The sequence below is a fragment of the Emydura macquarii genome, unplaced genomic scaffold (genome assembly GCF_026122565.2).
Source record: "Emydura macquarii macquarii isolate MOO-44397 ecotype Brisbane River unplaced genomic scaffold, CSIRO-AGI_Emac_v2 contig_1790, whole genome shotgun sequence".
Classification (NCBI taxonomy): Eukaryota; Metazoa; Chordata; order Testudines; family Chelidae; genus Emydura; species Emydura macquarii.
Genome location: NW_027131927.1, coordinates 20,137,644 through 20,150,836, shown reverse-complemented (window position 1 = coordinate 20,150,836; position 13,193 = coordinate 20,137,644). Strand labels below are relative to the sequence as shown.

Below are 13,193 nucleotides of genomic sequence, written 5' to 3'. Positions count from 1 at the left end.
TTGACATAAATCTGGGATCAACTGTATCTTTAAAAAGTATTTATGTCTCTTTTATTCTGATGTCCCAAAACCCCTGTAAGTAAACAACTGCAGTAAATTTAACTGTCAAAAACAGTGACTATAGTGATTATATAAGAGAGAGAGAAACAGAGATTGAAATATGCTCCGTTTAAGAGCTGGGTATAGTCCAATACCTCTTCAGTTCTGCCTGGCCTGAACTCTACTTTCTTGGAGCTGGGGATATAGTCAATTCCTGGAGTTGCAGAAGGTGGATCTGAAGTCCGAGTTGCACACCACACTGAGGTGGGGGTTGAGAGGTCAGTACCATGCTGGATCACTGGAATATCAATGGTGCCTGCATGGGAAGTTACACATATTAAAGCCAAACTAGAATTTAGTCGGACGTGAGAAAAAACACATCTGAAATATCAATAGGTGCCATCTCTCTGGCTTGCCCTTTTCCTTCACAGTGACTCTGTCAGTGGTACTACAAAAAGGAAAATGCCTTGCAGACAGTAATCCCTGGAGCTAGGCTCTGATTTGTAGGACAGGATGAGGACGTGCCATAGCCGCTGACCTTTTCCTCTACAGTACATATCTGGTTAGATGGTTCAGCTCTTTATAACACCCACTGACAAAGCAGTGCTTCTCCTGCAAGTATCTCACAGTGACAACAATCCCAGAACCAATGGAATTACTGCTCTCCCTTACCTGCATCCTCATTGACAGTAAAAGTTGCATTTCCCAGGAACACAGTGGAGGCATCGTTGGGGCCACTGATCATCACCTTGGCCAAAGCCACACTTCCTATGCGTGCATTGCTAGAGGCATCTGCCAGGGCAATTTCAAACTCCTCCTCCTCCTCATACTCGCTGTCATCAATCAGTTTGATGTCACAGGTGGACATGGTGACACCAGGCCCCAAAATAACACGGTTGTCATTCGACATCCCCCTTGACTTAAAGTCGGACCCAGACTCCAGTGCATAAAGGCTGCTGCCTATTGCAGATTTGGAGATGGTGTAACAAAGAGCAGACACGATGCTGCTGGCATCCCCTACAATGTAACATACAAGGAGGCAAAAGTGTTATTGTAGGAAAATTATATTAGGTTTCACTAGCTGTGTAGGAATATAGGTCCACATTAGACCTGAATGAACTCTGGCTTTAAATTGAGTTTGGATCTCAACATAAGTGAGAGGCCTGATGCATGTGACAAAAAAGATAGAGGGATTGTTTGTGTTAAATTTGCAGTTTCCCTGGAAATGCCAGTGTTATCTCATTTAAGGTTTGGGTTGAGATAACAGAAATAAAGACAACATGGTTAATTGGGCACCAGGTGCGGTAAATAATTGGTTTGCTTAGTTTATTAAAAAGAAATGCATGTTAGAAAGAAATACAGGAAAATGAGATAAGAAGGAAACCTTGAAAAGAAAGGGGCCCAGCCAGAAACCAAGCCAAAGGCCGGGTTCTGCCCTAAAACTCCCTCATCTAACTTTAGTTAAGGGCCCATAACCAGCAAAGACATCACTTGTTTGTTACAGTATATAAAAAGCTAGTATCTAGGAGTTCTTTGTCAGTGCATCTCCTTACATGTCTGGAAAACATCCAGACATCATGGTATCTCCATGATGGTATCTCCCAGGCCTACTCCTGTTGAGAGTATTTGGGCCAGTAATTATAATTGTCTTGCTGCTGGGTATAGAATCTAGATTTATATGCTTACGTCTGTACATTAGATGTAATTCTCACCAAGAGGCCTTTGAATTAACAAAGGAATGCTTGTGTGGAAACTGAGTCATGGTAAACCTTAATAAATGTATCAGGAAAATAATTTCTGACAAACTGGATGAATTTAGACATTCAAACATCTTCCACTGTAATTTCTACAATAAGGGCATAATATTTATGCAAGGGTAGAGTGGGGGACACTCCCTCTGCTCTAAACCATATTCAGGAATTGGCCTAGCATGAATTCAAAAGAACATTTTGATTTTTTTAGCCAGTTGAATCTCAGGACACTCAACTCCAGCCCTTGTACATTTGCCTTCTGTTGCTGCTGGACTGAAATCAGAGATCAAAGAGGGAACATTTTCTACTACAAGCAGCAGCACTACAGGTGTGTTCCATGGGGCACATAGCACCTGAAACATAGGGAAGAAGCCAACAGATACATGGGTTTGCTTCCGTTCCCTCTGTCTTCGGTAGGAGCTGGATTGGGCCCTACGGCAGCAGGCCTGAACTCAATTATTGAATCTAAAAAGGAAAATCAGGCTAGCCCCATTGCTCTCTTTCCTTTATTTTCAGATATCCCTTTTTCAGTGGATAATGCTACATTTTTAAAAAGAAAGGAAATGAGCCTATTTTTTTCCTTTTTTTTTTTTGGACTTTGATATCTCTCCACCAGAAAGGAAGATCTACTTGCTTAAAAATCTGGGAAAGACTGATAAATCAAAGAGCCATGGAGCTAGACAAGATAAAACTGAGTCCACGAAAGGCCCAATCCTTCCACTCTTCCTCATGTAAATAGCCCTAGTAATACTTCTACTCCTGTGATAAGAGGCTGCAGGATTGGGACCAACAGCTCAATCAGTAACAATGCCATCGGAACACTTTCATGTTTTAAAATTCTATTATCAAAAGCAACAGAGTCATAGATGGAACTAAAGATCTCTGCATGTAGTGGTGAGTTCTACTGTTATCTCCTGCAACACAAAGGGCAGTGATTTTGCAAAAGAGAGATAAGTCCTGTTCTTGCTCACAATTTGTGTGAGTGCTCTAGTGTTGACAAATGGTGAAAGCAGGAATGTGGGGATCAGGGCTTCCAAGTTGCACTCTTGGCTCTGCCAGTGATTTATTGTAGGACCTTGTCATTTAATCTCTGTGTGTTTCAGTTTACCCATCTGTAAAATGGGCCTAACAAAACACAATGGAATTTCAAATCTTAATTAGTTAGTGTTTGTAAAGCAGCTTAAGCGCCTGTGCTGAAGAGTGCTATATAAGTGCAGTATCATTATTATTATATCCAATACCACAAACCTTTCCTTTCAATGGGTGCGGCCAAGAAGCCAGCACTCTCATTGACATGGTAAATCTTCCTGTCAAACTGCAGAGTGGGTTCATCCTCTGTGTCGTTGATGAGGACTTTGGCCTGGGTGATCTCCCCTAGCAAGGCGTAGGCTGGCATGCTGAGCTCTACCGTGAAGCTCTCAGTGTTCTCAAAGACATCATCATCATTGATGACAATGGTGCAGGTCTTGGTGTCCTCCCACTCATCAAACTGCACCTGCAAGGAAGTGAATAACAATGGGTGTACGAGTGAGATTGCAGCTACACATGCAGAAACCCTTGCAGCTCCCCTGTGAAAAGTACAGATACCCTGAATCTTTTTTAATAAGCACAGAACTTCAATTGCTCTGGCATGTTTCAGAGCTATGCTTTACTTTTGTTCTCCTAGGACCTGATCCAAAGCCCACTATAGTAAAGGAAAGAGTCTCAGTGACCTCACTGTGTTTTGGATCAGAGCTCATGGGACTGCAATATGATGATACAATAAGTCCTGAGCCAGGTTACTCACTGAATTGCGCCTGGTTCAGTCACATACACCAGTACAAAACGAGTGCAAATTTCTACCATTCTGTTTTCCTAGTGTTTTGCATAGAAGTAAACAATTACACAAGTCAAAAGACATTGGAGAACAGGCCCCTTGAGTCTGACCTTAATGGAGTTACTCCTGATTTACACCAGCATGGATGAGATCAGAATCTAGGCAAGTCTATATTATTCACAATCTTATAGAATATTCCCTTACAGGGACTCCGTCAACATAAAACTCATATTTTAAAAGAATGTACTCTTACCTAGAGGCAGATGATACCTTAGATTCTTAAAACTGAAATAATCTCATAGACTCATAGATTTTAAGGTCAGAAGGGACCATAATGATCATCTAGTCTGACCTCCTGCACAACACTGGACGCAGAACCTCACCCACCCACTCTAATCTAAAAGTCTACTTCATGTTTTTACCAATTATTTCATTAAGGTGGGGTTTTGTATTCCATGAAGGTTAGATGATGAGAACCGACATATCTGTTTCAGTTTTGGCTCTCATGTGCTAACCAAAAATTGAAGTAGTTTAGGGTCACAACACCGCAAAGAATTACTCAAATTTCAAAAAACTGGTTCCACAGAATTTTTTAAAAAGTAATAAATAGATGTCTATTAAATTATAATAGCTAAAGCAAACTGAGGCCTGAAAATCAGGAGCAAGTTCGACGACAAACTGACGTGAGAGGGGACTCAAACTGACATTTTAAAAACAAATCTAAATTAAGGAATTTAACATTCAAAATTAGACCCAGAGATCTGAAGATGAGAAGGGACCATTAAGACCATCTAATCCGACCTCCTGCATAGCAGTCCTGGTCTCACCAATGCGATATACAGAGGAAAAATCAGGTCCTCTAACTCCACTCGCTGCTCCCCAGTTGATATATCAAAGGATAGCATTAGCCCTTTTTGCCACAGCATTGTACTGGGAGCTCAAGTCTGAGTTGTTTGTGCACTATGACCCTATGATGGGATATACATATCCTAGACTGGACAACAAGGGATGAAGGAGCTGTTCCAGTCAGACCTGCAAGGCACGTACAGGTTGGAGCAATACCGCTCATTTGTGGGCAGAGCAGGGAAGAGAACAGACATTCAACCTTCAGCTTCTGAGGAAAACACCAGGCAAGGCAGGAGCTGTCCCGACAAACTTTCTGTTTATGGACTACCCTGGAAGGGGCGACACTTGGAAGTGACCTGGCCAGAGGGCCAAGTCCCAGGAAGAGGCAAGTCACCACAGAGGCAGAACAGCCAGCAGCTGCAGACCCCAATAAAGAGCGATTTCAACCCCACGCCTGGCCATGAGAGGCACCAGCAGTGAGCCGACCCCTTCACAGACTCCAAAGTCTTTTGCAGTCACTGCTTTCCAAGATACAGTCCCCCTTTCTGAAGGTGTGACCTACATCTAGGAACAAAATAAAAGACCCTACATTTGGCTGCATTAAAACACATTTTGTGTGACTGGGCCCAGCTGACCAAGAGATCCAGGTCACTCTGTAGGACTGCCCTGTCCTCATCCCACTCCACAAATGTGGGCAGTGCCCTGTTCATGATGTACATTGCAATCCACATGGTCATTCTGTTGGGAGATGTTGAACTCGGACACTTCCTCCTTCTCCTCCTCCACATGTCCCAGATACGTGAAGCAAGAGTATCAGAACAGCAAAGGTAAAAGGATGAAAAGGCAGAGTCCAGACATCCTCAGGGGAGCACAGATCACACACAAACAAGTAAATACCATGTGGTCAGATCCACTATGTCAGATTTCCATAAAACTCTTTCTGGGGGTGTATTGTAGAATTTCCCAACCCACCTGGCCTGCATATTCCACATAGTCCTGCTGTCCTGGCTTTGAACTGACGCTGGAGGTGGCAGTTCCCTGCTCCGTGCGGCACAGGACAATGGCATATTGGTTGAGGTTACCGATCCTCTTCACGGTTACGCTGACAGAGCCCGCCTTCTCGCTGACATTGTAGCTGGGAATGTACACAACGCAAACCCATGAGAAATGTTAGGCACATCGCTTAACGCGCTACTGGAAGCCGCTCAGGTACTAAGATAATGAGTGCAGTATAAGAACCTGAATGGAACAGACAATGAGCCCTATATATTTGTAGTGATACGAAAGCAAGCACAAATCCAGCCTAATTCATGCCTCCAAGGAGGTGAGGTCTGGAGGTGCAGTAAGGAACTGACAAACATAAGGAGGCAAACTTTAATCTTAGATATGCGAGTGCTAATCCCACTGACCGCAAAATGTAACACTTCAGATGTGTAACCATCCCTAACTCAGACTGATAAACACTATACACCATGCTGTCATGCATAGGCAGTGTGTCCTAGTGATTGGACTACTGGACTGGGACGCGGGAGATCTGGAGTCTCTTCCTGGCTCTGCCACTGGCATGTTGGGTTACCTTGGGCAAGTCACTTAGCCTCTGTGCCTCAGTTTCCCCAGCTGTAAACTATAGTTAATGACACTGACCTCCTTTGTAAAGCACTTGGAGATTTACTGGTGAGCTGCACTGGGTAAGAGCTGAGTATTGTTATGTTCTCTACATACACATGCATAGTAATTCCTCAGTTGAAACCAGTGGGTTCTATTTGGCTATATTCTAGGACTAAATCATCATTCAGGACTGACCTTTACTCATGTGTTCCATAGTGGGGCCTTGGACCTGACTGGGACTGTTGGGTGCTACTGAAATATATTAATAAATGATGATTATATATCTCAATGGGATTATGCTCATATACCAAGCCAGGCCACTTCCCAGTGCATGAAAGCTGAGGGCCAAATTCAGTAGTGAGTCTATCTTTTATCCCCTTGTAGCCCCCTCAGTGTGTTAGTTACCCCAACTACTTAGTGATGTGTAACTTAACTTCCACCCCCCACCCACCTCATCTCTGAATAAGGCCATGTATGTCAGATGAGTCCTGTAACCCAAAGGGTTGTTTACCTGGTGTATTTAAAGCTGATGAGAGACCACTGGATATGGAAGACATTGTCCCTGACAATGTTGGGTTTGCTGTCTTTCACTAGAAACTGAAAGCTATCCATGGTTTCCTGAATCTTCTCTTCAAGCAACACGTACTGAATCAGTCCCAGGTTCACATCCTCTGTCAGAAAGACACTCTCAATGAGCCAGTCCAGGCATTCAGTGACAATTTTACAGGGGAACAACATAAAAGCTATATGCATACATCTCTGTGGGCCTGATTCTGACCACAAGATTTACACTGGTGCAACTCCAGGGGTTTTCTTTTTGCAATATTGGGTCTCCTCCTTTGTGTTAGCCTGGATTTACTTTACACAAGATGGGATATGCTTGGCTGGGGAGTTCTGATAAGAAGAGTGTGTTTGCCAAGTGCCTAGCAAAATGGGGGCCTTATTCTTGACAGGTGCCTCTGGGTTAATAGAAATGTGAAGGGCTAGACAGAGGGTTTACTCTCATCCGAAGGGGCAGTGTAAAGCCATATCTCCCTGAGAAGGCCCTCTGAGACTCGAGTTACTTCCCTGCTTCTACCTTGTTCCAGGGTGGAAGTAAGTCACCAGAGCCCTGAAAAGATTAGTTTGCCCCCGGCCAAACAAGACAAAGGGTAAACTTTTCAAAAGCACCCAAGTCAACTAGGAGCCTATGGCCCATTTTCAAAACTTATTTTCCAGGAGGTTTAGGCTCCCAAGTGCCTAAGCCTATTTGGTAAATGAGAAATTTTACTCAATAGCACCATGAAGCCCTAATGAATAATTATAACAATTATACGTGTATACAAGACTGTCTTGCAGAAGGTAATCAGAAGAGTCAGGAGCACATTATCCAGCCAGGGTTACGTTTTTCATAAAACAAGACGAGCCAGAAGCCAGAGCTTCAGAAGGCATTTTAGCTCCTCAGCAAGTACTATAAACTGCATCCCAAACATTTTCTCTCTCTTAAGCTATCAAAAACTGGTGATGTTCATATCCAGATGTAAAATCCATGGCTGGCCCTAATAAATGTGTCAGATCCAAACAGCCCTGAACATTGAGGTGATTGGGACCTGGACTCAAGACCATCTCCAGGGGAAACGTTTTATTTTTTTAACAGAGAAAAATCAAAGTGTGTTAGTTTTTTAAATTAAAAAAACCCCAACCTTCTGACATGGGAGAGAAGGACCTTATTCTCCTCTCACTGCATTGGTGTAAATCAGTAACTCCACTGTAGTCAGGGACGTTACACATGAGAATCAGTCTCATTCATGAGCTATCTTCACATGGTGAAGAGGAATAGAAGGAAGTAAAGAGAAGGTCCATAAAATGCAGTCCTGTTTCCCTACCTTGTGTAAATGTAGTCACAACTGTCCCTGGTTTTAGTTTGCTCTCCACATGGCCATGTTTGGGTCCAGTCGTTATCTCATAGATCAGCTGTTTGTCCTCTGTGTCGGGGTCCATAGTCAATAGTTCCTTCTTGGTGATCAGATTTGTTGCCTGGATTAAAGCCACGGTAAAGTTGTTACACAACTCCCGAGATGCTGTGTAGCAGGTCTGATTAGGAGGCCAACTGAGAGAATCCCTCTGTGGATCATTACTTAGAGAAAGAAAACCTCTGGGACTTGATAACATGGAAGACAAGCAAAGAGCAGCTCAGAACAGACAGGGATGGCAAGGTCTTGTTTGTGCCTTAAAAGCAAAGAATTCAGATTCAGATTCAGGTCTGATTAGCTTTGATACGAGTTTGTGGTTTGAGCAAAGGGAAACTCATGCAAAATTGTCAAGTATGGCCTGGTTTGGGCTCAAATCTATGACAAACCTCCCAGTTTTACATGAAAACAACATCTCAACACAGCTGGTTGAAACTCAGCTCAGCATGCTTGAAGCATGGCCCAGCTTTGAGCCTGGTCTGAGTTCCGGGTTCCATTCAGAACATTTTGCACAGCTTCAGTGACCAGTTAACCCTCTTTCATTGCCCTGTCACGTGTGTATTTTCAGTCCCGCTCCACTTCTTCTATGTTTCCTTAATAGAAAACAACATGAATGGAAAATAATGACAATAAAACTCTTCGATGCTTGCACAATGCTTTTTAATAAGTCAGGCACTCTGAGTTGAGATGGTCTTCTCTTAATAATGTGTGAGCCTGTTTTGCTGTGAATAACGGAGTATTTCTTTACAAATTACACTGAATCCTCAAAGTACAGGTAAGGTGTACAGGCAAGGTGTGCCTTTCCCTGTTATCCTATTTGGAATTCATCAAAAAACAAACAAAAGTTAATGGGGGGAAAATTCCTGCACTGACAAACATATTGGAATCATTCCTTTTAAGGCCCATCAGTGACGACTGTTTCAGTCATTGCTGGCACAGTAACACACAAAAAAGGTTTAATTCAGCCATCATGCAGTCTGAGAGTTGAAGGGATCTCCCTGGAACTTCCACTAAGTTCATCCTGCTTTTCTCTCTTGATATCATGCCTGCAGAGAATCAGCATCCTGGTGCCAATGAGGCTCATCCATATTCCAGTGGGGAACACCTGTATAACTATCCTTCCACATTACAGTGAGCGGGCTGTCTGAGGAGATGGGTTTGCCCCTTCTTGGCAGTATCTCTGTGAGGTACCTTTACCTCAACACCTCCTGCCACAGTGCATTGATTCCAACATGCCTTCTGTCTTCATAACGTATATCCCTAGCCCAAGGGGTACCCGGGTTTTTGTTACTCCCATCACCAAAAGAGAGGTGATGAGACATACTGGATTTTCTTGGGCCTGTCACCCCACTCCTCTTTCTTTCCCTTCTTTTGGTAAAATAACCAGGCTAGTTTTAACAAAGCTGAACACAAGCTGTTACCTTGCCTTCCATGTACTCCAGCCACTGCAGGCCCAAGTTGGTGACAATTCTGGGGGTCCCATCATCCACGGGGAGAATGTCCACTTTGAATCTCTGCGGTGCCGCTGTCACAATCTGAGCAAGAGTCCAGACACAGAGGTGCCCATTTGGGCCTCATACACATCATTGCTGAAAATTAAATCCTGGAGGTGTTATTTATTGATATATCACTATGGACGTTCCCGATGTTTCATGAAAGGGGACATGGTCCATGCCTTGAAGAGCTTACATGAGTAAGCAGGCAAATGCGGGGAGACAGGGATTTCAAAAACAATCAGCATTGGCCTAATTCTTTCCCCCACTGATGTCCATTATAAAATTCCCATTGTTTTCAAGTGAAACACAGGTAGACCAAGGCTGAGTGCTACTGAAAATCTCACTCCAAAGAGTTCTGTTACTACTATCTGTCTGTCTTATCGATTTAGACTGTAAATTCATTGGGGGGCAGAGTCCATTCCTTATTATGCCCTGTACACTGCCTAGCACAATTAGGTCCTCTTCTCATTACCCCATTACATTAACATAAACATAAACCATAGCAAATATCCTGGGCCAATCAACATTATTGTAATATAAATAATTTGCCTGGCTGCTAGCCTTATTTTGATGATTTATCAACAACTGCTGAAACCAATTAATAAAAAAAACTTTTAAAAAAATCTCGTGAAATGTTTCATGAAACGTTCATGAACACATACTGAAAATGCATTTTGAAAGTGTGTTGTAGAGATTTATGGCTGTATGGATAAAATGTCCCAGATCATCCCGAAATATCTGCATAGCAAAAAGAATAACCAACAAAAGCTGATGCTAATTAAATTAATACTCCATGGTTTCAGCCTCTGGTGTTTAATGATTTTCTCTTGCAGAGACAAAGCTAAATATGGCTGCATTGTGATTTCACAGTGCTGTCTGATCAGGGATAGTTTGATTTCCAGTCTTTTAAAATACACTTTCAATTTTTTACTAGTACAATGCCCCTCCCCCTCAACATATGCAATAACCCCTCTGCCTGCTGTGTGGTCTCAACGCTGAAATATCATGGGCCAGACCCTCAGCTGGTGTCACCGAGAATAGCTCTATTGATTTCAACACATCAGATAGATTTCTTGTCTTCGGAGAGCTTCTACTTGTCTGAAAGGCTGATGAGCCAAGAAAGCCTCACCACCCTGGGAAAGATGAGCAAGTACATGATTAACAGAAGAATACCTGGTGCCTATACTGCGATGGCAGACAATATCTGCTGCTACTCAACTTGATGCTGGCTGTCTATACACTGCCTCACTTTGAACTCAGTGACTCTGTTTCTTTACAGTAGTAAAGATGCAAAGAATCTTTTCTCTCATGTTTCAGCAATTTGACTGGACTAGCTGATTTAAGATTACACTGAAATGGTACTGCTGGGCAAAGCACAATGCTAACCACTCAGCACGATGCCTAGAACTATGTCGGTATAAATGTTCGATCTTCAGCTAGCATAAATCGATGCAGCTCCGTGGATTTTCAGTGCATTTTTTACTTTTGGGCTCAGATCCTCGGCTATTGTAACTCCATTGAACTCCATTGAACTCAACAATCTGGATAACGTCAGTGCACATGAGAGCATGCACGCACACACATACACAATACACTTCGAAACTCATACAGCACAAAATACCTAGAATGTGCACAAATACAGTCAATATGCACCTAGAATATGGACACCAGCTCGCACGGACGTGGCGGAACATCAGCTGTCACACAATCATTACCGTCATGGAGCTACGCTGATTTACGCTCGCTGACAAACTGGCCCCAAAAGTATAAAATGCAGCAGCTAAGTGACTCTGGACACACTGAGCTAGGTTTACAGCACGTATAAAAAATCTCCCTTCCTCCCTCCACAGCCTCCCTTACCTCCTTCCCTCCATCCTCCACAATGAAAAAAGGATTGGTCCCATCAGACACCGTGAAGGTGAAGCGATCCTTCAGGGAATTGCTGCCATCATGGCAGTAGCAGACCCGGTTCTGGTAGATGTCGTCCATAGTGAAGGTGGCAGTCTGGCGATAGTTCTGCCCGTTGCTGGTGCGTTCGATCAGACCATGTCGAGGGAGCTGCACGATGGTGAATGTAACCGATTCAGGCTGTCCAAAGGAAAGGGGAAGTGGGGAAGGTTGCAAAGCTGGTAAAATATCCTTGAGCAGGAGTGGTGGGTTATTTCAACAGAGCTGGAGAGGGCTTCTACTGGTTTTTACCTTGTTACCTGTCTTCCTTCCATGTACAAGAGTTCAAGAGAAGGAGAGAAGAGCCCCTGGGCACTGAGCCAGTTCAGCAGGCTGGCAGTAATGAGCCAACCACCCTTTTCCAATGTCACTATTTCCACGAGGACATCAACAGTGGTCACACGATAGTCAGTCATGCTAGACTGGACCGTAGATTCCCCTAGTGTGATATGCTGTCTCTATGGCCATACTTCTTGCAGTGGTAGCATGCAAACACGCTCATTCTTATTGCAGAAAAGCTTATTCTGTCACTGAAACACTGTTGTCATGCCCGTGCGGCCTGGTCCCACAGCTCTGGTTAAGGAATGACACATTCAGGAGCCAGGTGCTTGGCTCAGCATATGTTTGTTCCCTTTGTGCCCAGATGAGGCAACTTCTCTGTTTTAGGGGAACCAGCGCCCAGTGGAGTAAAGTCATCACAGCCAGCTTTATGCCCCCCTCATAGAAATGCTTCAGCTTTACAAGTCTAGGCCATGTCAGTTATTGCTGCCACGTGGCTGCTTTAACTTGTGCCATGGGCTTGCTTAGCCCCCAGCCAAACTCAGGATAAGGGGATGAAGAAAGGTGACTAGCTTCTGTCCCCTTCCTATGTGCTGAGCTGAGCTGGAGCCCGTAAGATTTATGGAGAAGATGGGGGTGGGGTTTAGGTCCTAGCACAGTGACGGTTTTCCTTTGCTACGCATGGAAGGGAGACACAAGAAATAAAGTATGACGTTTCTTGAGCCAAGCCTTTGCTTTAGTCAGACATCAGTTCTTTCTATTCACACATAGGCCTAGTCTCCTGCCAGCTATTTGTTTGCAAGCTGTCTAACCCCTGTGGTCACACAGAGTATGTGTTGGGAGGAAAGACATTAGTTTTAATCCCTTAGAGTACAAACGCTGCTGTGCAATAGAACAGAGGAGGGAGGATATGGAAGAGACGTGTGCCTTACCTCTGTGTCGGCATCTGTGGCTTTAAGCTCAAACTCCGTGATGGTTTTTCTCACCCCTTCCTGCACCCGCATCCCAGGGCTCTGCACCACAGGCAAGGAGTCATCCACTGGGTTTATGGTGATGTCAAATGTCTGACTCACCTGGAAGAGAAAGAAAAAAAGACCTTTTCTGAAAAATATGTTCTACTTGGAATATGACTGAATCAAAGCAACGATGTTATGAAGAGCCCATGGGGACAGCTCATATGTAATGCTGCAGGTTGCGTATAAAGAAGTGTTTGTGATGCTTTCCTGAGGAGTCCCAAACTCCAAGACACCCCGTTATCCCTCTGCCACGACCCCCCACCACCTCACACACTAAATGTGTTCCCTCTGTGACACATCTGACCTCCATCCGTACGAACAGCAAGAGTACATGCTAATGGCAAGTTATATGTCAGGACGCAAGGCTTGTTTCATTTCATTTGTTTGGTGTAACTACATCTCCCCTATGACATCAGGGGAATTTACTCCCAGCACATCGATCAGTT

At 43.8% G+C, this 13,193-nt stretch overlaps 1 protein-coding gene across 4 annotated transcripts in view; it reads right to left on the bottom strand.

Moving 5' to 3' along the window:
- Positions 1-13,193, bottom strand: part of FRAS1 (Fraser extracellular matrix complex subunit 1) — a 295,321-nt gene that overhangs the window by 30,629 nt on the left and 251,499 nt on the right. For 3 of the 4 annotated variants that reach the window (XM_067557075.1, XM_067557076.1, XM_067557077.1), the window contains exons 50-58: positions 12,664-12,804; positions 11,366-11,593; positions 9,431-9,544; positions 7,926-8,076; positions 6,572-6,731; positions 5,425-5,587; positions 3,039-3,285; positions 712-1,056; positions 195-355 (exon numbers count right to left, since the gene is read on the bottom strand). In XM_067557075.1, the coding sequence (XP_067413176.1) occupies positions 195-355; positions 712-1,056; positions 3,039-3,285; positions 5,425-5,587; positions 6,572-6,731; positions 7,926-8,076; positions 9,431-9,544; positions 11,366-11,593; positions 12,664-12,804 (1,710 nt within the window). Of the gene's footprint in view, positions 1-194; positions 356-711; positions 1,057-3,038; positions 3,286-5,424; positions 5,588-6,571; positions 6,732-7,925; positions 8,077-9,430; positions 9,599-11,365; positions 11,594-12,663; positions 12,805-13,193 lie in introns of those variants that run through there. The other variant, XM_067557078.1, reaches the window with a different exon arrangement.